This window comes from Lepidochelys olivacea (assembly GCF_965140295.1).
Source record: "Lepidochelys olivacea isolate rLepOli2 genome assembly, chromosome: 2".
Classification (NCBI taxonomy): Eukaryota; Metazoa; Chordata; order Testudines; family Cheloniidae; genus Lepidochelys; species Lepidochelys olivacea.
The window spans coordinates 4,070,691-4,095,633 of NC_140412.1; the positions used below are offsets into that span (position 1 = coordinate 4,070,691).

General features: G+C 47.4%; 2 protein-coding genes and 1 long non-coding RNA gene across 5 annotated transcripts in view; 2 read left to right on the forward strand and 1 right to left on the reverse strand.

The window, feature by feature from the left end:
- Positions 1 to 10,459: 10,459 nt before the first annotated feature.
- Positions 10,460 to 12,700, reverse strand: TIGD5 (tigger transposable element derived 5; the record flags this gene model as incomplete). Its single annotated transcript, XM_084618939.1, has 2 exons — positions 10,460 to 10,859; positions 10,956 to 12,700. 2 exons carry the CDS (start codon positions 12,698 to 12,700, stop codon positions 10,460 to 10,462), a joined length of 2,145 nt encoding a protein of 714 aa, XP_084475065.1.
- A 532-nt stretch (positions 12,701 to 13,232) lies between these two features.
- LOC311516985 lies at positions 13,233 to 15,126 on the forward strand. The gene is made up of 2 exons (XR_014710548.1): positions 13,233 to 13,337; positions 15,074 to 15,126. It is a non-coding gene; the product is annotated as an uncharacterized lncRNA (long non-coding RNA).
- Positions 15,127 to 17,757: 2,631 nt separating this feature from the next.
- The window catches only part of EEF1D (eukaryotic translation elongation factor 1 delta), a gene marked incomplete at its 5' end in the record, with an annotated part of 33,224 nt that continues 26,038 nt past the window's right edge, over positions 17,758 to 24,943 (forward strand). For 2 of the 3 annotated variants that reach the window (XM_084621416.1, XM_084621417.1), the window contains one exon: positions 21,838 to 23,105. In XM_084621416.1, the coding sequence (XP_084477542.1) occupies positions 21,838 to 23,105 (1,268 nt within the window). Of the gene's footprint in view, positions 17,765 to 21,837; positions 23,106 to 24,943 lie in introns of those variants that run through there. The other variant, XM_084621415.1, reaches the window with a different exon arrangement.

Sequence of the window (24,943 nt, forward strand, 5' to 3'; positions counted from 1 at the left end):
AACTATTTCCCCTTGACAGGTTTCAGAGTAGCAGCCGTGTTAGTCTGTATTCGCAAAAAGAAAAGGAGTACTTGTGGCACCTTAGAGACTAACCGATTTATTTGAGCATAAGCTTTTGTGAGCTACAGCTCACTTCATCGGATGCAACATCCGATGAAGTGAGCTGTAGCTCACGAAAGCTTATGCTCAAATAAATCGGTTAGTCTCTAAGGTGCCACAAGTACTCCTTTTCTATTTCGCCTTATTTCCCCCCACCCCTCCTCAGACTTCTTGTTAACTGCTGGAAATAGCCCACCTTGATTATCACTACAAGAGGTTTTCTTCCACCCCACCCCACCCCGCCAACTCTCCTGCTGGTAATAGCTCATCTTAGGTGATCACTCTCCTTACAGTGTGCATGATAAACACCCATTTTTTCATGTTCTCTGTGTATATAAATCTCCTCACTGTATTTTCCACTGAATGCATCCAATGAAGTGAGCTGTAGCTCACGAACGCTTATGCTCAAATAAATTGGTTAGTCTCTAAGGTGCCACAAGTCCTCCTTTTCTTTTTGCGGATACAGACTAACAGGGCTGCTACTCTGAAACCTTTCTAATTATCGTTGCCCTGGAGATCCTTGGACACAGGGAGGTAGCTGGTGCTTTAAGGCCCTCTCTTGTTCTGCACTAGACTGAATGTCCTCCAGTGAGAGGCATCGGAAAGCACCAGGGTGCAGGGAGGAGAGGGGGGCAGTGAATGGAACTCCAGCCCAAAGCAAGCACAGAAAGTCTTCTATTTCATAAGCAAACGCTGTGCAGCAGCCTTTGGCTCACATGTTATAAATAGATATAATTGCATATTCCCCTTCTTGGCTTGCAGGCAGGCCAGCGGTTAGAATGAGTTCGATATTGATATTCCAGCCCAGGGGCTGAACGAAAACTCACCCAGCTAAAGAAAAATAGTCTTATGAGCACATAAAATCCTGAGGTTTGCGGGGGGGACTCAGCCGCTGTGATTATTTACATTTCCCTTTTAAGGCACCGATCTAATGGATTGGTTCATGGCACGTGCTACCCAGGACTTTGTAATGTCGCAGAGGCAAGTGTCTTTCGGAGGGGAACAGCTCTGGTTCCTGGTGAGATCCATAAGCACCTTCTGCTAAGGGGAAGCAGTTTGATTATTAAGAGTGACACGATCACCCCAGGTTTGAATAGATCTGTTCTCCGCATTCCTAGCAGCCCCCTTTTGCTGAACCAAGGACCTTTCTTTTGCAGCATTTAAGGCCAGAGGGGACCCTCAAGTCTGACCCCTATTAAATGTTTCTGTCGTTCCCCCTGTATTGACCCCAATAACTTAGGTCTGACTAAAGCCTTTCAGTCCTGGGAAGCCTAAACTGAGGCCTGCCGCAGGCAGAGAACAGGAGAGACCAAGGCGGCGTCAGGGCCTGAAACTGATCAACTTCACCACGAATTCTGGTGGGACCTGCTGCTGCTGTTCACCGTGCTGCACGTGACACAGACGTGTGTAGACACATGCTGCAGTTCAGTCACAACTTTTTGGGCTCACTAGCACTCGCTGACACGAGAGGGAAAGAATCATTCCCACAACATCAGCAATCGCTGGGGGACCTGTTCTGGCCTGCATTCTACAAGAGGTTGGACCTGATAGACATACTGGGCCCTCAGACTCTGTGAATCAAGAGAGCTCCTGCCCATTACGATCATCTGGTTTCCAGTGCAGAAGGGTTAAACCAGAGGCGGGCAAACTTTTTGGCCTGAGGGCCACATCGGGTTTCCAAAATTGTATGGAAGGCTGGTTAGGAGAGGCTGTGCCTCCCTAAACAGCCAGGTATGGCCCGGCCCCCTATCCGATCCCCACTGCTTTTTGCCCCCTGATGGCCCCCCGGGACCACTGCCCCATCCACCCCATCTCATTCCTGACTGCCGCCCCCCCCCCAGGACCCCTGCCCCATCCAACCCCCCTTCTCCCTGACTGCCCCCGCTGCCCCATCCAACCCCCGTCCTTCCTGATTGCCCCCCCAGGACCCTTGCTCCCATCCAACCCCCCTGTTCCCCACCCTCTGACCTCCCTGACCCCTATCCACACCCCCACTGCGACCACCACCCTGAACTCCCCTGTTCCCTGCCCCCTCACCACGCTACCTGGAGCGCCGGTGGCTGGTGGTGTTACCTTCGCGCTGCCCAGAGCACCAGGACAAGCAGCCGTGCCGCCTGGCTGGAGCTAGCCGCGCAGCACAAAGCACCGGGTCAGGCCACGGCTCTGCAGCTGCGCTGCCTGGCAAGAGCTCGCAGCCCCGCCGCCCAGAGCATTGTGCCGGTGGCACAGTGAGCTGAGGCTGCGGGGCGCGGGAACAGGAGGGCAGGGGACGGGGCCTAGCTCAGGGGCCGGGCTGGATATGGTCCGTGAGCTGGTTTGCCCACCTCTGGGCTAAACTACCTGGCTGATTTTCCTGCTCACACCCACATTCTCTGTGCTCCACCCACATCCTTGCTGAAGTAGCTTAGTGTCATCCCCATTTTACAATGGGGAAACTGAGGCAGAGAAGGGCAGTCACTTGCTGAAGCTTGTGGGTTCCTCATCAGCGCCTCCCAAATCTATGTTTCTGGCAGTGCAGCAAATCCCCTGGCTGTGACAGTGGCATTGAACAGAGTAGGAAGAAAGAAAAGGGGCCTGGCCAGGCCAGCCCTAAAGAAGATGGCCCATAGGTTCTTCTTCTCTTGGGTGGCCTTGACTCACAAGAGGTGATGAAGCTGGTCAGCTGAGATGGACTTTCAGCTTTCCCTTACTGCATCCTCTGCAGCCTGCCTAATGCTCTAGCCCACCATATGGACCCACCCTCCCCATCAACCAGTCTCACATGGCTGACCCAGCCGCCCCCCTGCCATTTCATCCAGCAGCACCCAAACCCTACAGCTCCTGCTGTGTCCCAAGCGGGAAGGGGCAATACCTGTGCGCACCCACACCCCCCTGCAGCCGCAGGGGCCAGCACTGCCAGGAAGGAGAGGGGACCGAGCTGCTGCAACTGACAGGAGAGCAGGTGGTGGCTCATCAGCATTAAAGCACAGCCTTGCAGGGAGTGGGTGCGTTTGGGGAGGGCAGTGCAGTGCTAGCAAAGGGAGGAAGCTGATGCCTGAGAAATGCACCTCCCTAGGGCCTCTGGTATATGACATTCATCCCAGATCAAGCATAGGATATGCTCTGCCTGGGGACCAAATCTTGCCAGGGGGATGGGCTTGAGTTAACTGGCATTTTCCATCCCCCCTGAGCAGAGCGTAATCCTCAGCAGCAGAACCAGAATGCTTCATTTATCCCCCAAAAAGCTACAGTTCTCCCTCTCAGGGCCAAGATTCCTCCGAGGGCTACAGACTCTATGGAAACACCAGCCACTGCATGTCATCAGTGTCCCTGTCCATCCCTACTGGCCTAATCCAAAGCACAGTGACCTCAGCCAGCCTCCTCCCATTGCAATGAGCTGGGAGCAGAGAGCCATTAATGCACACGTACCCTCAAGGGGCATTCACTAATCCCGAGGCTTTGCTATGGGAAGGACAACTGGATCCATGCATCCTCTGCTCCATGGGAGTGGTGTACACACATCAAGGGGAGGACCCACTTTGAACCAATCCAGCCCCTTTCACAGAGGATCTCCGAGCATTTTGCAAATCTCAATTAGGCTCCATTCCTTTCTGAGAGTTGCACTGATTACATTAGTTAAGGTTTGTAAGACACTTGGAATACAAAAAGCTCTTTCTGCATGCTAAATATTATTCGTACCACACGCAGGGATTATACTCAATAGCATCTACTTGTTGTAAAGCTTTGGTCTCTTAGCTGAAGGAGCCACTGTCAGTGTACAAACCAGATATAACAGTTCAATGTCTGTTTCAAAGCAAGCTTCTGGCATTGTTTGGGAGGTACTGGAGCACACAGAAATAAGTAGACATGGCTGCTCTGCCCCCAAGACTTTCCTGGAAATGAGGTGCATCTTCCAGGGTCTCCCCAGCAAACAACACAGACACGTTTTCCTACTGGGAAGCAGAGAGATTGGCTGCCATTCCCTTGCTCTAATCATTAGATCAGACAACACTGCCTCCTAAAGTCATGAACGCAGGAGTTCAGACCCCTGCCCCCCACTAGCCTACACTCCCTACCAGAGTTTGGTGGAGAACCCAGGAGTCCAGTGTCCCCCCACGCCTTAACTCTTCTACATTTCTCCCCGCCCCCCGCCATAGCCACAGTGATAGGATTAGAACCCCAGTGTCCTGACTCCCAATCCGACTGGACAACTCCCCATTCTACCGGATCACTAAATTTGGATTCTGACAATCCAGTCTCTCCCTAGGCAGAATATTCCTAGCTATATAATTCTGAACTTTGGTGCTTCACAGGGTGAAATACGGGACATAAATGAGAGGCCTTCCCATTCCATGTCTGGGGAAGGGAAAATGAGAGGCCTTCCCATTCCATGTCTGGGGAAGGGAAAAGTTATTCTTGGGGATGGAGCTAAACCGTATTTCAACCGTATTACTTCACGATAGACCCATACCAAGAGCTTCAAAGTTCTCATGACTGGCATTGCAACACACCTCCTTTACATTTCAGCCTCTGAGAATTATTCTTCACCATCAACTAGCTGGTTGAAGCAGCAGCCCCTAGTCACACTGGATGAACCTCCCAGTGGGTAACAAACAAATTAGAACTAAATCTGTTTGCCACTAAGTTACTCCTCCAGAGACTGCCAACATCCAAAGCACTCGCTGGCAAAATTTTGAGATGTCAGTGTTACCCAACAGCCCTTATTACTACAACAATAACTTTGATTGGGACCCAACACTGCACTGTCACACCAAGTCTGTAATACGGACAGCCTGAAAAAGTAGCTCTGAGATTGTGACAATGCACCTCTGTGGATGTTTTACTGAAAGCTCTGCCCTAGGAATTATTCTGGGGGAGTTCCCTGGCCTGTGACATGCAGGAGGTCAGGCTAGATGATCACCATGGTCCCTTCTGGCCTTGGAATCTATGACTCATCATTGCGCCAATGGCCAGATGGCAACCACATTTAAAAGAGTGGAGAAGCAGCACAAGTTAAAACAAATTGATGCGTGCAGGTGCAAGGTTATGTGACACATCAACAGAATAGTAAATAACCAGCTGTGAATATTCACTCATCCCCTCCAGTGACTGAATCTGTATAATTAACTATTTTGCTGCTCATCATCCTAACAGAAACAACCAAGTACTCTGGAACTGTGGAAGTAACGTGGGGAGAATACCATCCCTTTTTCCACTCTTCTCACCCCCCCTCCCCCATGCACAATACAAGGATTTTTTTCATGCTGGGAGACAAAAGCATGCCTGGGAGATACAGACCCTAACCCCCGTTTCTGGGGCAGTAGCTCCTTGGACAGCCTGAAGCATCCACACAGAAGAGTAGACACTCAGGCCTGAAGCAACCCAAGCAGCGATTCCCAAAAGGTGACACACTGAAATATGCCAGGATATTGGTGTATGTGAGTGGGTGAGAGAGAGGACAAGGAGGTCATCACGGATTTATGAAGTTTGTTTCTGTGCAGCTCACAAGCTGTCCCTCAGTATAACAGAATTTTTGAAAAAACACCTTTCACTTGACTGATGGCTTTATTAATTCCCACAGACCAGGACTGGAAGCAGTAACTAATAGACTCTGTTGGGACTGGCAGAAAAGATACAGGTCAGAATGAGATTGCTACAGTCAGCCATACTGGGTCTTTGTGGGGGGTTTTTGGGGTGGGAGGAAGCGGGGAAGAGACTTTTACAGCAGCTAGTACTGCAAAGCATAGCTGGCCACCCAAAGAGAAGCCTCAGATCAAGGATTTCAAAACAAGTAGGTTCCCAGGTGAAACATACAAGGCCTGACGTTTACCAGTATTTATTTATGTTTCTTAAAAAACAGTAGAAAGTTTCCAGATTGTTGCCTATCTAGAAAGTACATGACTTCACCAATATGCTAAAATGAGCTCCAAATAATTTTTCTATACTCCCTAATTGTGAACTTACATACATGGCTTATCGGTGTGATGGTATAGTGTGTACCTCCGTTACTTCATCACCTGTTTGTCACCTTCATTCATGTCAGCAAATATTCAGATTGTGGGATCTCTGGGGCAGGGATAGCACCTTCCCAGGTCTCCTCTGAGCCACCTGGCAGCTGAAAAACAACCACAATACACCCATTTTCTCCACTCTTGTTCAGGTGGTATTAATCATCTCTGGGGTAAGTCACATGACCATGCGGATTTCCTCCACTACAAATTCACTCTCTTCCTTTAATTCTGCCAGCTTTTTCATTTCTCCTCCCTCACACCTGTAGCCCCAACTCATTTTGCTACTTTTGACTCCCTCCTGCCCCTCTCACATCAGATCGTCCAGATTTCTTTAATAAGATCTGACATCACCTTCCAATCTGATCCTTGACTTTCCATCTTGCTTCCGCCCTCTACACTCCAGTGAGACAGAGCTCTCTTGATCTCTCAGGCCAAAATCACAACACTTTTACTCGATCTTCATCATCCCAAGCCTCTCAAAGCCTTGGTACCATTGATTACTCCTAACTTCTTAAATCTTCTCTTCCAGTGGATTTTGCCGCTCCTCTGATGGTTGCTTCACCTTTCAGCTTGCTGCTTTAGCAACCCCTAGTTTCCATACAGATATGTCCCAGTGCTATCCAAACTTTGCCCAACTGGGACTAACGCTGGCAGCTTGCTGGAAAGCTGAGGGATGAACCTAAGTTACATAAAAAGAGCATTTTACAGCCACTGTTGTTTTTAAGAGGTTCAACCCAAAGACTACCTGACCCAGCATGCAATATTCCATCTTGCCAAGCTCTGAGCTACACTTTGCTCACACCAACTAAAAATTTTAGGGTGGGGTCTTTCCTTTCCACTAGCAATGTGGAAACAAAGGAAATCAGTTCCTTTCCCTGAAACAGTCCATCTGAGTCCCAAGTGTTCACTGTATTTTCCTCATAATCTTTTCCTGGTTCCCTTAATGACACTGATCAGACTGAGGGGAGAGGGTACTTTTAAAATGAGCTTTTAGCAAAATGTTTATAAAAAACAAAGTTAAATCCTTACTGATTTAAGGAAATCTGTTCCAGTTACATTATTTTTTGAACCAGGTACGGCTTACTTTTTTGCCATGTTTACTCCTAATTTTTGTAGTTAACGGCTCATCCTTTAACAGATCACTTTTCCGATAAACGTCCTACACCTCTTAGCCATACACATATAAAGCAGCTCATGAGAGCTGGTGTCTATTCTGTCACATGCATCATCAACAGACTTGCCAAATAAATTCCAGCTCTGGAATCTTTATTCCTTTTGATGATGCAAAGCAAGAAAGGACCCTGCTTGACTTTCAGATCCTGAGGGAGTCAATGGCACCGGTACTTATAAAATACATCTTTTTACTTGATAATTGAGTCCATTTTATCTGGAGTCACTGAAAGACAAACAGGGATCCCACCAAGGCCGTTTGTGTAGTCACTTTTCTCTTAGCCACACTAATTTCAAAAATAAAGGAAATTAGTAACTGCAAAGTTTAGCCAGCCTGCCACAGGGTCAACAGCGTGACTCAAGTCCTTCACCTTCTTCCATCTTCCTAACAGTCCAGTCCTTTGGAACAGAAGCTGTAGCTGGTTTATAATTTTAAGGCTTAAGTGGGATCTTCCCCCATCCCTAAGTGACGTATGCAGCTCCACATGAGAAATCATTGTCTCACAGAATTCCAACTCTCCTTCAAAGAGTGACATTTTAAATCTTCATAGAGATTCACAGACGTTTTAGGCCAAAAGGGACTAGATCACCTAGTCTGACCTCCAGTATAAGAGGGGCCATATAATTTCACCACATTACCTCTGTACTGAGCCAAAGACTTGTGTTTGACTAAAGGATATCTTTCAGCAATATACGAATTGCTGACCTATATTCAAGTGATATAGGAAGCTTAGGGCTAAAATTTAAGTTTTGTTAAACAAATTACAAAACATAATAGAAATGATTTTTAAATAATCAAAATAAGTAAATCAGTGGAAGTAATTATGTAACTTAAAACTTTCCTATAGTGTTCACAACTCAAACACTGCCATACACTTGTATGTGACAGTGAGAAAACTGAAAATAGTCTGATCAATTTCATATGCTGGCTCTGAAGACAGTGCAAATTGAACAGCAAAAATAAAGATAGATATTTTTAAAAAGTGCATATGGCTCCAGTAATCTAAGTGTTTAACATTACTGTAGTGGAATTTACCTTTATATTTTTGAAAAGACAGTTTCCTTGTAACATGAACCCTGCTGTCAGTTGTGTGCTAGTTTTTGTGTCTATTGTTTCCTAAATTAACTGTCTTTCATTCGCTAGCAGGCAGTCTTTACCCGTCCGTAATAAAGATATTCCAAAGCAGAAGCTGGAATTCCAGTTTTAAAGGATACTATTCAGAGCTGATTATCCAAATGGAGAAAACCAGGTTTATAAGGCAACTGTATCAATTTATTCACTCTTCTTGGTCTCACGCTATGAGATTTTATTTTGTAAACAAGTCTCAGTATTAGTTCATGGGCTCAGAAGCAAGAGTTGAACTAAAAGTCAGGAGATTCTTTTTCAGAGCAGCCAGTGTTTTTTTTGTTTGTTTGTTTTTTTACAGGTAACCGGATGACTGCCTATTGAAACAAATTTGGGAGAATCACGTACAGTTAATGCAATTTCAAGGGTTAAATCAAAAGCTTAATTGCCACATCATTTGAAGAAGACAAGTCACATTAAAAACTATTTTGCTTCACTATACATCCTGCTAAGGGGACGATTTACCAAACCCCCCTCTCCCCGCCCCCACAAGTGGAACAGAAATTGATTAGATCTTCATAGACTCTGAAATTATGAGATGGAAAAGATGGCTAAGTATCCATCCCCACCTGCCACAATGCAGGACTGTTCAACTATTTTTTATTTTTGCTAAATAGCCAGACTAAACGTTTTTGTTTTAAATCAGGCCAAAAAAAAAAATATTCCGATTAGACTCTCATGCCTCTATTTTGTAATATAAATGTTGTGGGCCCCTCCAATTCCTGCCTCACTCCAGCTGCAGGACAGGTTACCAGCTGCCTCACTATAACAGCCTCTACAGAGGCAAAACCAAGAATCTTCTGCCTGCAGAACGTCCCACTGCTGAAGGGAATTTCGTTATCTTCCTAGTCACCAGGCTTAACTGTTTTGCTACAAGAAGATTGCAAAAAAAGGTATTTGAATTTTTAAATAGTCTGAAGGATCCAGGGTTTAAGGGCTATGGCAGCCCTTGTGCACATAAAGTAGCCATGGAGGTTACATTAGCTCACCAGCTCTCGGGGTGGCCTGTCGCTTATTAAGAGTGGCCCCCAGCCCAGAGCGTACCAGTTCTAATCCAGTGCATGTAAAACCCACCCCAGTTTAACAAAAAACCAGTTAGCAAATGGGAAAGGTATGAATGACCAGGCCCCCTCCAGAGTGTAACATTTGTTCTTACAAAAAGATACCGAAGCACGTGGCTGCCAGTTTACATCCTAGTAGCAGCTACAGTCCATTGATGATTCGGGTCTGGACAGTGAGGCTGCTGCTGCCACCTGGATTCACTTCCACAGAACTCTGCGTGTGAGACAGCAGCCAAGCTATCCGTTTAGCTTCCTTCCTTGCCCGGCATTTGGTTTCCTCTTTACAATTGGAGAAGAGCCTCCCTAGGCGGTGTATAGACATGCATGGCCCCCTTCCCCTCACAGCAGGATTCTTACTGCGGACCATCTCACAGCTCCGCCATCTTCATCAGTCCCACCCGTGTGAGGGAGAGTCCCCTCCTCTCAGTCAAGCTAGGGGGCAGCGTGCCTTCTCTGTCCCACTGATGTCCAGTCCCTCGCCTCAGCCCTTCTCAGGGATGTTGGTTAATTTCCCCTCAATCCCAGGAGGATGAGGATAAGCCCCTTCCTTGCAGCGACACTGGATATAGAGATTGGTCCCCCTGCCTCTGCCCCATGGGTTGGGGGATCTGCTGATGTCAGGGGTAAGGATTAGCCCTCCAGTGATGTTGCTGGGAATTATCCCCCTACGTTCCATGAGTAGGGAATAGCACCTCCCAATGATGTTTTGAGTGAGGACTAGCCCTCAAGTGATGGCATTTTGGGGGGGTTAGCCCCCCTTATTAGCCCCAGGAAGTAGGCTTACCCCTCAGTGACATTACAGGGGGGTAGCTCCAGGGGGAGGGACATCTGAGCCCCACGAGGTATTAGACCCCACTCCCTAGCAACGATGAGTGAGGGGGGTTAGGTCCCCCATTGTCAGTCCCGTTGCAGAGTGGGGTTAGTTCCCCTCCATCCCATGGGAGTTTGGTGGGGCTACCCCTCCAAAGATGCACCAGTAGGTGGCTGACCAGCTCCAGTCCCCCTCGCACCCTCTATGAGTCTGAGCTACCCCCTTGGTGCAGCCGCTGGGCCATACTAATGAGGGAGCGGAGCTGCACCAACTTGAGTGGTCCCACCTGTCGGGGATCCTGGCTCTCCAGCCAGCGCAGCGCAGTCTCCAAGCCCCTGATGGCTTCCCGGGCCGTGGGCAGTGGGGGATCCCCTCCCTCTTCCACTCCACTGCCTCCCACACCTCCGGCACCCACCTCTGCTGCCTCCTCCTCCTCATCCCCCACACAGCCTCCAGGTCCTTCATCCCCACTATCCCCTTCCCCATCCTCCCCCTCCATGCCTGGCGCCGCATCATCCAGGTGCAGCCAGTCGGCCACCTCCTCAGGTGCCAGGCGTTTGTAGGCCAGAGCAGCCAGGTGGGTGAGGTCACTGAAGACCTTGCTGTCCCCACCGCCTCCATCCCCACCCAGCGGTTCCCCCTGTTCCTCCTCCCCAGGCTGGGGCTCAAAGGCAGCGCGCAGCCCCAGCAGCCAGCACTTCTCGATGGAGCCAGCAGGGATGAGGTCCCAGGAGAGGCCAGCCAGGTAGAGCATGTCCTTGAGCAGGAAAGAGCGCACAAAGTCCAGGGGGCCACTCCCGCCTCCAGCTGGGCTGGGCCCCCCTGCTGGGCCGCCTCCCCCACTGGCCACGCAGGACACGGCCAATCGCAGCAGCTCCCGCTTGTAGAGCTGCTTGAAGGCGGACACCACGCCTTGCTCCAGTGGGGCTGGGATACGGCCTCCCCCTCCAGCCAAGCTGCCCCCTGCTGCAGCCTTGGAGAGGAAGAGGGCTCGGATAGAGCCATCCGGGGTCTGTAGCTGGGGTGGCTCCTCTGGGCCAGCACCAGAGGGTGGCGGGGGGCTGCTGAGGAGCAGCACCGCCTTCTGCTGGAGGCAGCTGCGGCGCAGATAACGCTTGACTCCTGGCACAAAGTCTTCAAAGAACCAGGCCCGGAGGAGGGCAGGTCCGAGCCGGGCCTCGGGACTGTAGCGGTAGCAGGCTGGGAACTTGTCCTGGTTGTGGTGCCGGAGACTGGGTGGGTCTGGGAGCCCCCCGACCACCAGCGGTTTCAGTTTGTGCGAGCCAGTCAGGTTGGCAGCCAGCAACACGGTGACGCACTCCTTCACCACCAGCCTCCGGCGGGGGGGAGGCTGCAGGCGGGGGGAATGGGCCCGCAGCTCCCCAGCCTGGCCCGGCAGCAGTTTCCAGTAGAGTCCGGTTACATTGGCGTTGTAGATCTGCTCGTCCCCATAGCCTCCCCCGTCGGAAGGTGCCATGGCAGCTGGAGGAGGAGGAGGCGGAGGCGGGGGCAGGAGCAGCGAAGGGTCCGGGAAGGCGGAAGAGGGGGCCCCAAGCTCCAGCTCAGCCTTGAGCGGCGGGGTCCCCGGAGCGGCGGGATCCCCCCCTCCGCCTTCGCCGTAGATGCGCTGGCTGGAGATGCCGTGCCGTTTCTGCCAGCGCCAGAACCAGCCATGGCTGGCCTTGAAGGTGCACTCGGGCCCGTAGATCTGGCGGGCGAAGGCCTCGGCCTGGGCTTGGATGATGGGCCCCGAGAGCGGCACGCCGTGCTGCCGCAGGGTGAGGAACCAGGTGTAGACGGCCCGGTCGATCTCCTCCTCGTTGGCCAGGCGCATCTTCTTGCGCTGGGTGCCCACCTCGCCGCCCAGCTGGTCCAGGAACCAGCGCAGCTTGTGCTCGTCCTTGAGCCAGCCGCGCAGCGTGCCGCCGGGCACCCCGAAGTCGCGGCACACCGAGGCCTGCCGCTCGCCCTTCTTCACCCGCTCGATGGCCTGCAGCTTGTCCTTGATGGAGTAGGCGCGGCGGAAGGCCATCTTCACCGACAGCCCCCCGGGGCCCCGGCTGGGGGGCCCGCCGCCCCGCCGGCACCGCGCCGCCGCCCCGGGCTCGCCCAGCTCCAGGCACACCGGGGACGGCTCCCTGCTGCCCGGCTCCTCCAGCTCCAGCGGGCTCCGTCCGCCCGGCTGTCCCGGAGGCCCCCGGCGGCTCGGCTCCTCCAGCCCCGGCGAGGCCCTGCTGCTGCTGCCGCCGCTGCCCGGCCGCCCGCGGGGCCGCCGGGAGCCCGTCCCGTCCGGGGAGCGCCTCCTCCGCGGCGGCTCCCGCAGGCCCAGCGCCGGGGGGTCCCCGGCGGCCGGGGGCAGCGGCGCGTCCCGCCCGCAGGCCATGCGGGGGGCTGCCTGCAGCCGCTCAGCGCGCTCGCCGGGCCGAGCCGCGGCTGGATCCATGGCGGGGCCCGGCGCCGGGGCCGCGGCCGCCGGCCGCCATAAACCCGCCCGGCCCTGGACCGTCCCGGGGAGACGGAGGGGCCCGGCCCGACGGCGGGGGGGGGCGCGTTATAACCGGGGGCGGGGGCGGGGAGCCAAGGTCTTTTGTCTCCTCTCTGGCCCCTGAGAGCCGATAGGGCGGGCCGGCGGCCACAGCGCATGCGCCGTCGCTGCTCCTCCTCCTCTTCCTCCCCCCCTCCCGAGGTGGAACGTCCTGCCGTCCCCCCCCCTCCTCCCGTTGGACTCTTCCACCTGTGGTAGGCTGTAATTCCCATAGCCGGCCCTCGCTGGAATGTTCCATTGTCGCAAGAGGGGGTGTCCAATCCCTCGGCCTTTTCCATTCCCCTCCACAGAACGTGCCATCCCCCTCACAGCAAAGAGCCACCCCTCTTCCGGACTGTTCCACTCTTGCAGCCTCCTCGGCCGTGCCCGCGCCCGCTCTACGTGCCCCCCCCCAGCGCCGCCGCCCGCCCGCCCGCCCGCCGGCTCCCCCTCCCTCTAGCCACAGTTGGTCGGCGCCGCGACCCAGAATCCCCCGCGCGGCCAGCGCCGCTTCCTTTCCGCTGACTGAGGCCGAGTAGAGCTGAGGGCCCGCCGCGTGAGTACGGAGCCGCGGAGGGGCCTAGAGGCAGGGCCGGGCCCCACATCGCGCGGGAGGGGGTGGGACTGAGGTGGGTTCCCCGACACCCCTCCCCCGTGCTCCCCTCATGGGTAGGGAGCTCGCGGGAGGGGGCTGCTGGCCGGGGGGCGGGGACCTCCCCCGTGGCTGCTGGTGGTTTCGGGCGGGGCGGGGCCTTCATCTGCATCCCTCTGTGCCCCCCCCCCCGAGGATCCGCTCCTCCCCGCGAGCAGCCCCCGCTCCTCTCTCGGGCAGGGAGCCCTGCGGTGGGCAGGTGGTGGGGGCAGGGTCTCTGTGCTTCCCCCAAGGAGAGTCCTCGCCTGCCCTGCTCCGCCATCCTGCCCACCCTCTGCGCCCCTCCTCGCCAGGGAGCCCTGCGGTGGTGCCCTGGGGGAGGGCGGGGATAGCGAGTGGCGGCAGGGACGGTCTCTCGCAGAAGAATCGCTTTTCCCCCATGCCTGTGCGGTGAGCAAGCTCCTGGGGGGATCGTACCTGAGCCCCCCAAGACTCCTCCCCCCCCCCCAGTATGAGCGTGTGCTTCCCTCACAGCTGATGAGTCGGCTGTGGATGCAGGTGGTGCCGAGGAAGGCTTATAGGTGGGTCCTCCAAAGAATCCTCCCCTCCCCCTGCACCCCCACTGTGAGCGTCACCCTATTTGCCCGGTGCTCCCCTCACAACCAGGGAGCTCTTTCTTGTGTGCCGGCAGCCCCAGGGGTGGGTGAACTCTGTGGTGCTGACTCACTTTTCAGCAGCTCTCTCTGGTAACTTCTGCTGGCACTTGAGGCTCTCTGCACTGAAAAACGAAAGGGGAAATATCTGATGGGTCCACTTATCTGGGTACTTTAGCTCCCTGATGATAGGCCTATTTGTCATGAAGTGTCCTTGAGCACTCCTTAAGAAAGGGCCCGATGCAGCAAGCTGCTGATCATCTCCAGCTTCCTCTCAGCTCTGTTACAGCTCAGGCTTTCCTGAAGCTTTCAGGATTATGCTGCTGTTCTTGTGTTTTCTGTTGCTGTGTAGCAATCTCACTCCATAATCTCTGATTTAATGCTGATTTATTCTGGTCACAACCACATTTATTACCTAGAGAGTCGCATGCTTTGTTGTGTTTGTAGTCTGAGTGCATTGCACGCATAAGGGGCTTCTTACAGTCTCCATTCCTTGCATAAGCTCCTTGTGTTCCATTCTCCAATTCCTCCTCTTTCACAGATTCCTGGCATGCCCCCCCCCAATGCTGCTATGAACCAGCTTGTTGATCTGTACACAATTAGATGTGGTTAAAATTGCAGGTTCTGCTAACTAAATGCAGGGGGTTGTGTGTGTCCCCTCTACCCCCTTCTGGCTTTCTGATTTCCACCAAAATGGCTAGGGTTCTGCCCACTGATGCCTAGAACATTCCATGGCATATTGGAATTGATTGGATGCAGCATTCAAAAGTCTATCCTGTTACAGACCAGGAGAAATACCATTGAGTTGCTTGCCTTGGCCAGATGTTCCTTATTACCTTCTCTGGTTATGCACCCTATGCCTCCTTGCTCACTTCTCCTTTTCTTTCAGGTACATATTCTTTTCCCTGCCTGGCTTTCCTCCTTTTCTTTACAGGTATACTTTCCTCCTTTCTCCCCTCGCTATTCTGTTCATTCTCCGATACTAGTTGATATATTTTTTCTTATTAAACTTATTTCTTATCCTTTCCCAACTCTAATTTTCTGCAGCACTACACACTTGTCTGGAGGAGCAAATGGAGCCTTTCTTTCCCAGTGACAGGTATCTCCAGACTTGCTTTTCTGCACCTATTAGCTGAGTAACTTTAGGTGCTGCTTATTGGTTGCTAATCACCTGGGGCAAATGTCAAGGTTTCAAGGAATCATAGTTGGGAGGTCCTAACTGTCATTTTGTTGGTTGACTGGCAATCCTTTTGCTCAGTTACATCCTGAAACGCTCTGTAATCTCCCCACAAAAAGTACTGCATGTAGCTGGATTGGTAATTTCTTTAGTGAGATCAAATGCTTAACTAAAGTGATTCTTTCTTATGTGCACATAATTGAACTAACTACCAAATTTCTCTTTCCACTCTGGGTTTTCCATTGTAGTTGACATTTATTTTCCTTGCTGTTGCTGGGATTAGCTTTCAGTTGATTCTGTTGGGGGATGGATGTGACATGTGAGATAGTGCGTGAGTACTCTATAAATAATCCCTGTTGGATTTGTCTAGATCAGTAATGCCAAATGGTATAAACAGATTTACATCCAGAATGATGACCTGTAGATGTGGAGAGCTGCAAAAAAATATTACAGAACCCATGCAGTGGGAACCACCTCATCATAAAGTTGCATTTTGTAAAGAATCAGAATGACCATTTTCATATTACGTGGCAATGAAGCTATTTGGTATTTGCCTTCTATTTCATTATCAATGGGCTCTACTGTAGGGAGTTACAGTGAACTCATTGGTAATCTTACACTGTTTAAGATTGTGGATTTTGAAAAGCAGCTGACGTTTCCCTCCAGAAACAACAGCTGCTGTGGAAAAAGTGTTCCCTTAATTAAAAAGAAAAAAAAAAACTTAAAGGAATAATACACTTAAAATGCTTAAGCCCAAATCTTATTTTGGGTTTTATGAAACATTGATATAAATGTTTTCATCACATTTTTAACTACGCATTCCCCTGTATCATTGGAAATCCAGTGTGACAGCCATATTTTAGTTTGTAAGAGCGAAGAAGTAGTGGTAAGCAGAAACTGAAAATGAAGCTGACCAACTAGGCATTTTCAATTAGAAATTGTTGAAACTTAGAGGGCTTTTAGATGGTTGTTAATGTTGCTTATGGGAAGTTTTCACTGCATTGTCCTGTGTAACTTTACATTGGGTGAGGGAGGTTGATAATTATGTACTAATCAACACAAATAATACAATTGCCTTTTTGATTTAAGCCTCACAAAATAGCTGGTACACTTTGTGCCGCCATTTAAGTTGCTGCCTGTTATGTTTCAGTGGCATGGATAATACAAAGGCCAGTATCCAACCTGTGCAGCAAGAACACACATTGTTGCACTTTTCTTGTCTAGTCTGCGCACGTATTTTTATAATATATTTTTATAATCATAGAAACATTTTGTACGTAATACTAGTAGTTCCTAGAATAGTTATGATGAATGAAATGCATAAGAAATGAATAACCATATTCAATTTAGGGAGCACGATAAAGACTTATAAGATGATTGTACTTTGCATTTAAGTATAGAGCAGGGTTCTTCACTTCTCTGATTTTTACTATTGACGTACTCAGGAATAGAAACTGTTGCAGAGATTATTCATTAAGCACAGTAAGATTATTTTTTAGTTGTAAAGCTTAGTGCTCATGAAAGTGAAATGAATAGCTCTGGGCAGAGTTGTTACAAAGCACCTACCAGTGCTCTTCCGAGTTGCCTCCAGAAGCTAACACACACTAAAGCAATAATGGTTTTGTCTACACTAGGGTTTTAACTGGTTAAAATACTTCCCCTAACGTAGATGTGATATTTTTGTTAAATCGGGTAATTGCATTTGAAACTGTCCTATGTGTATAACTGTGCAATTTACATTGGCAGTTGTACACTTACATTATATAAAAATCTTACTTTTAAAAGGTCATAAGCTATGTCTATACTACAGCATAATTGGCATATTTTAGATCGCCTAGGGCTGTGAATAAACCACCCCCCTGAGAGACATAAGTTACACCGACATAAGCACCGGTGTGGACAGCGCTATGCTGATGGGAGATTTCTCTTCCGTAGGCTTAGAGCGGTTAGAGAGCTTACAGTGGTGGTAAGCTCTCTAGTGTAGCCGTAACCATAATTGGGTTTAAGAATTAACACTCTGTTGAGATAAAAGGGAACTGACTGTATCTCAGAATTGTTTCAGGATGTTTGTAGACTCTTAATTGGCTGCATGCAGTTCCCATTTGGAAGATTTTCTTTGCACTAGCATTTTATATGTTAAGAATAAATTTTATAAGCTTTATTTCTGGTAAGTTGATCGTGCCCGAGGGGCTGATAAATATCTTAAGCAGGCTGTACGTGGCCCGCAGGCTGTACGTGGCCCGCAGGCTGGGTGTTTGAAGGAATTAACTTCTAAAACGTCATGTTTAACAGACATCGAAATATGTATCTTTTCTGTCTCAAAACCACTCTTGACTAAAAAGGAGACCTGTTGAATTCTTAGGGGGACTAGACTTCTTCCAGAAATTGTTTGTATAATCTTTTAATAAATTTCTGCTACAGGCTTGTCTTTTTTTTTTTTTTTTTTTTTAAATCCTTGAGTTAATTGCCAGTTAACTCTAGCTAGTTAACATCTCTAAAGGCTATTCTGAATACTCAACAAACATTTGCAGTTTACCAAAGGCTGATCCCTATACACTGAGGTAACAACTCCAGTGTGTACATAATCTAATTGTATTTTTAGTGTTGACTATTTAAAAACACATACAGTTGGGTTTTAGATGTATATGTACATAGTTCTATTTAGTTAGTTCTAGACTCATTAGTATTAAACAGCCACAACTTCTCAGTAAATGGTATTGTTAATAATTTCTTTTGAAAGTTAAAATATTTTCTACAAGTAGTATCCTACCTGCTATATGACTTGTTTAACTGTGCTCTCACTAGTTCTGCATCTCACTTTTCCTAACTTTATTTCTTAATGCTGTCATAGGAACTAAAAAAAAGTAAGTACTTACAGGTCAATATCTTGTCACTTCTGCTTTCTTTTTTTTTTCCAATAAAATCACTGGATTTGCATGTACTGGTGCTAGGATTTTGTTCACCTCAGTTATAAACAGGTCACTGTCAATTTAAGTTTTCTGTCTTCTAATAATAATAGAAATGACAATGTGCTTATAGGAATTTACCATTCACCAGTACAACAGTTCATTTTGGTTTCACTTCTTTGGAGAGAAAGATCTCTCATCTGGTTTTACATGAGAACACACATCCTGTAATAGTAATACAGTTCTAAGTACCCTTATTAAATACATAATGCACAGGTACCCCCATATATGCACATCACAATGACTGCTATTCATTGATTAATCAGAGAGGTCATTTGAGGTGTTGCAAGAAACTGTCACTAATTATGTTAAACTGGATTTAAGTAATCTCCCATTTTATCTGCTATGTAGTTGCTTTCTTATAGAATCATAGAATATCAGGGTTGGAAGGGACCTCAGGAGGTCATCTAGTCCAACCCCCTGACCAATCCCCAATTTTTGCCCCAGATCTCTAAATGGCCCCCTCAAGGATTGAACTCATAACCCTGGGTTTAGCAGGCCAATGCTCAAACCACTGAGCTATCCCTCCCCCCCCTAATGTCAGACCTCAATTATAGTAATGCAGACTAAATGTTAAACATGTAATAGCAGAATATTAAGAGCGAAGACTATCTCCCCTCTTCTCTGAAGTAGTTGAGAATTGTAACCAGAAGGTGACCTTTAGATGCAGAGCAAGCACTTTCCTGCCACGGATTTACCGGATACAATCACATGTGACTTTTTAAATGGAAGGCTTTATCTGTTCACTTCCAGCCTATATTTTGTTCTTGGTATGATTTAAGAAAACCCAATCCAATGAGCAACCCCCTTCTGTTAATCTAAAACACCTCGTACAAATCGTGATACCCGAAGTTCCCACTTCAGTGTCCTTATTGAGCTATTGCAGTCAATACGTTAAAAGTTCAGGTTTATAGACATAACTGTCCTATCCATCTTAGGCGCATGCTGATCTGAGTAAGCATGCACTTTCCCTGCACTTTCACATTTTGTACACTTAAGATGATCAAAACTAGGTGAACAGTATAATAAAATTATACAACCCTTGCAACATTGTAGTTTAATTTTGAATAACACGATGAAGTGAGCTCTAGCTCACAAAAGCTTATGCTCAAATAAATTTGTTAGTTTCTAAGGTGCCACAAGTCCTCCTTTTCTTTTTGCGATTACAGACTAACACGGCTGCTACTCTGAAACGTGTTTTAAGTAATCACTGGCTGTGAAAAGTCCTAATCCTATTCCTTCTTCAGTCCTAATCCTTTTCAGTATCATCATCCCTTTTCCTTCTCCACCTACTGCTCAATAACCCAAATTCAGGTTATTTCTTCCTCTGTGGAGGATGCTATTTTTCTGTGGATACACTGGAAGGAAGCTCCTGTGCGAAACAGTTCCTCAGTGTAAATGGCCAAACACTCCATTCCCTTTAAAAGATTTCTTGTAGTAGGTATTGCTAGTCAACATTTGTCTTGTGGGGTAGAGACTGCTCCCTTTTTCTCTGAGTACAAAGGTTAACATGTACAATATTTCTAAGTCAGAAATCTGACACTAAAATAAGTGTGGGGCTACCATGCTTTTACAATGAAAGAGTGAAATGTGGTCATCTTTACATTCTAGAGTACTTTGTGCACCTGATTAACATTTTAGTCATTTTTATGCAACTAGCATGTGTTCTGACTTTAACCTATAATCTGATGTCATCATTGCCTGCTTGGTCACAATGCCAAGGAAGCTGTGACAGCATGGCTTATCCTGAGGGCCAGATCATAGAGTTGCTGCTTTATCCCCACATTGACACGCACTCAATGGGGCGCTTTGACTTTGAAAGTAATAAGTAGGATTAATTCTCTCTATCTTGGAAACTGGTGGCTTACTGTAATAAGAAGTGTTTTATTAATGTCCATAGGGTAAAGCAGAGTTTCCAGTTTCAATATTTTAATCAAGAGAAATATATTGTTTGTTTCAGTTGGACAAGAGTTGTTCGGTGTCTTCTGTAGCTGATGAAAAGTATCAGTTTTTATTTGTAAGCAAAAAAAAAAGGGTTCCCCTTAGAAATTGTGATTTTAATACTGTATTTAGATTATAGATTTTTAAAAAATATCTTAATGTAAAAATTCCCAAAATAATAAGTGTAAGTTTAAAATGGCAAAGGCACTTATATTTGAAAATACTTTCCCCTTTACTTGTCTGCCAAGTCCTGAGATACAAATTTCTGATTTTTTTTCCCAACTGTTGGTATCGCCATCTGTACCAATGGAATGTTGGAAAATGTTCAGTTTTAAATGATTCTGATTTGATCACCTATTGCAGAGTGACATAGAATCTTGAAACTGAGACGCGCAGGTAAGCAAAAAACTGCAGCTACTTAGTTTTAAATCGGATTTGTGCACTTACTCTTTTACTATCTTGAAACTTGGTAGCTAACCATTACCTGGATTTCTGAGCACTGCTGTAAATCTTGCAGTTAGGAGAAAATATCTCCAATGTCATGTTTGATAATTTTGATATACTGGAAGCTAAATTTGACTTCATAGTGGATTATAAACAATATTTAAAGCACAAGACTCTCACTCCAAACAAATGCAACATTTGTTCCACTTCCTTTGTATGGCATATTTCAGTTGATTTAAATGTGAAACGATAGCATTTAACAAAGTCTAGCTTAAAATTATAGGTAGATCTTTCTAAAACTGCTGTATTTAAAATAAGCTTGTCACATATAATGAAGGTTAATATATATGAACCCTGAGATACCCTCTTAAAATCTATTGTCCTTTCCATTTGGCAGGAATTGGTTTTTAACTGAAATCCAATGAGTGTCAAAGTTTGTTGGCTCAAAATATATTTGAGATATTCATGGTTTCCAAGAAAGCCAGGAGCCCATTACTAACACATAACCTTACTCCAACCTAATAATGGGTGCACATTACTTCAGTTAAACGAAGCCAAATTCATTTTCAAGAGCGTATTTTATGAAAAAATGCGTAAGCATCCCTTATCTCAGCTAACTTTGTGCAGCTCTGGGAATAGTTTCCTTTGCTCTCTCTGCTGGTTTTATAGCAGTGAAGTACAATACAGCATGTCCTATATTGGCAGTGGCTACAAAAGATTTTCGTGAGTAGGGAATTTTTTTTTTAAACAAGTTTTCCAAAAATACCGGTTTAAGGATATCTAGTTAGCACATTGTTGGTGTTTAACAGACGATGATTTGGAAAATCCCTCCACTATACCATAAAACTTTGAAAGGGATTCAAGTTTGGCCTACACTACTGACAGCTGTACCTTACAGTGTAAAATGTGAACTACATGTAGAGTCCTGTGGCTTTAGTTTTTGAGGACTTAATACAGGTATGACCAGAGGAAATGTGAACGTGGAAGCAGATAACTTAATTAAAAAGGTGCTTTACAGAGAAATAGATCAATTTTGAACTTGCATTAAACATGTGGACAATTTAATGCCTTCTCACTGAAATGTGTAAACAATTAAATAGAAATTGAATTAAACGCCCAAAGCACCATTTCTTAATATATTAATCATGATTGAGTGGTGGGTTTTTATATAATCTTTGCAATGCTTAAGATATGGCTAAAATCTAATGTATGCCATTGGCTTCTTTAGTTATGTTGCAACTACATTACTGTGCTTATCTTTTAATGCTGCCACTATTTGGAAGATGAGGACAAGGAAGCTCCCGTATTCACTAGAAAAGGTCTGGTTGGACAAGCACCTTTATGATGAAGCAGAGAGGCTCCATTATGAAAGAGAAGCCACGTTGGCAGCCTCAGCCTCTGAAAAGTGCCAAGAGATGGAGGCAATGAACAGCCCCGATGATCCTGTCGAGGGCGACTTGAAAGACGTGAAAAGAGTGAGAAATGGAAAGAAGCAAAAGAAAAGGAAGCGCTCTCCAAAAACCAAGAGTTTGGTCTCCAAGGTAGATTTCGTCCTGACTGGTTTATTAGCTGATCGCGTGTGGTTTGACAAACCTTTCTTCGATCACGCTGAAAACATGTTCAGAAAGAAACTTGCAGATGACCTGACCCAGAAGGCCCCTGAGACTGAACTGGTTGCTGAGCAGCCAGCATTAGTGTCCTGGTCAGAAGAAGCTGTCCCAGGTGTTCATAAGCCAAGGAAGAACCTAGCAGTCTTGCACTGCACCCATGCAAGTCTGATTGCTTGTCACCATGTCATCCAGAATGTCTGGGTCAACAAGTTCAACTTCGATGATGCAGAGAAGGTGTTTGTTGAAAGGTCTCAATCTTTTGTTCATCCACACTTCCTCGATCTTCCATCGGTACAATGGAACAGTGACTATGGTGATGTTGATCAACGAACTCCAGATGAAGGGTATATAACAGCTCTACCTACTCCTGCAACCCCTGCTACACCACACCTGTCAACAGATGATGTGGTTCATTCTGGTGCGTCTTTCATTACCAGTTTGCCCAGTCCTGCACACCAGACAATAAATGGCAAGCCTCAGATATTGAGCTTGCAGGCATTGATCTCGGAGGTGTGGCTGGAGAAACCTATTTATGATGATGCTGAGAAATGTTTCTACGAGAACATGACTGATGGGCAGCCCCCAGGGAAGGTGAAGCCACAAGAGCGCAGCCGCCCAGAAGCCTCGAAGAGCAGCCGAAAGGACAAGAAGGGCCACAGTCCCGGGAAACGAATGAATTCCCGACATGTGGAGTTCACCACCAACCCTTCCCTTTCTAAAGATGCCGAGCACCCTCCACCTACCTGGTATTTCCTGCACAAGGACAATGAGCCTTTGTGGCTTAGTAAACCCACATACGACAGTGCTGAATCACGATACTATGCATCTGAGGCCCTGAAAATGTCGAGCAGACAAGATAATGCAAGGGTTCCAGAACTCACGCTAGCAAAACAGTCTCGACCTGCTTCTCGTGCTGCAAGCGTTCCCGCATCAGAAACTAAGTAGGAAAAGCTTATTCTGGGGTAACACTCAAACTCGAAAAATTGATGTTTCAGGATTGAGCTGAAATAATTTGCGTATGTAGAAGGCAAACTCCCTGTGGGTCTTTAGTGCCAAACACAACACTGGCACTATAGACGTAACCTCCAATCATTGAGCCGAAGGTCCTGTTTAACCTTAATCAGGCTTCGCTTTACCACCAGGGTTATTGGAGGGCCCTCTTTTTTAAGGTAGTTCACTGTTACGATGAGTTGTAATTAATTCTCAAACACCCCGGGACATCGGAAGTTAAGTTGTTGTCATTTTATAGCTGGAGCCAGGCAAGTTAGATAATTTGCTCAAGATCACAGAGAACTGAAGTCAAAGAAGGGGTTAGAACTCTTGACTTGGGAGTTCTGACTCCCAGTCCTGTGCTCAGGCCACCCATTTCTTGCACAGAGCCTTTAATCCCAAAGTGCTTTACCGGCAGAAAGGTGGAGGGGATGACCCTATCGTCTTGAGCATTGCTTTGGGGGTGGCACAGGTGACTTAGCCCCTCATCATTCTGAGGTTCATAAACTGAGTTTTAGGCAGGTTTAGCAGTAGCCTTTTTTGTGTGGATTAGATCTTTAGGATGGATATCGTGTTTGCAGTGCATGAGTATTAAAGATCCCGTTGCATCCTTCACAAGAGAAGGAATTCGTTCCAGTGGCTTTGACCAACATTTCCCTAGAATTTGCTGTATGTAGGTTTTCCACTGGCTTCCCCTGAGAAGTGGATGCTTTTTTGTGGCACTGTGTGTATTCAGTTTGTAGAGGAGCTTTGGGATCCTTTGGGATGAAAGGTGCCATTTGACTGTAAAAGAGGCTCAAAGTTTCAATTTGGAGACCGCAGGTGCCTCCTCTGAACAATTGAGGGAAGCTAGTTTTACTAATCTGATAAACCATTTTGTCTAAAAGTGGGTGTTTAATCTGGGCGTGTAAGGGCAGGTGAACTAGATTATAACAAATCCAATGAACAAACATTGGAGCTGGGAAGGGAGATGAATTTTTAAAATGCAGAAAATATCCATAGTTATTGGCCCTGTGATTAGTCTAATTAGAACAGTCTAATTTTGTTTCAAGGCTGGAAATATTTGAAAGCTGCCTGTCTTGGGTGAGTATAGAACAGCATTTTTGTTCCACTGTACATGAAACAATGCAGCTTGTATTTTCATTTTACATAATTGCATTCTACTTGCTGAACCCAAAACTTTTTTACCGTTCAGAGGCCACATTACCTTCTGAGCTGTAGCTCTTCTGTGGGTTTGTTTAAAGGCCAGTACTTAAGTGCTGCTTTGTAGCCCAGCAGTGGGAATTAGATTAACCTCAATAAATTCACAGAGAATAGGTCTGTCTTTCTCCTCCCTTTGAGGAGACACTTGTAATCCCTTGAGTTTGAATTGCATTCTCTGTGGCCAGATGGAGGAAGGAGAATCTGTACCACACACACTCCCCATGAAATGAAGATTGTGTCAGTACAACATGTACAGTGTGTGGTGGATATGTCCTGTGCATAATTAGGATTGTGTGTGGTAAACTGGCTGCATGTAGCCTTGTGTATATGGACAGCATTTCTGGCAGTCACTTGCAGGAATGATGTGAACATTGGGAAGGGGTTACAGAATTTGGAGAGGGTTTTGTAGCAGTCTCTCTTGATCCTTCTCTGCTTTTCTGAATGGGTCGGTGTTGGTACTGAGATGTTTTTACAACTGTACAGTACAAAGCATTACTTGGTCAACCAGTGTTGCGATCTGGAGGTGTGTTTTGGAGGATTTGTAGGGCTTGCAAAGGTCTAGGCTGGTTCATGAAGTTATGGTCCT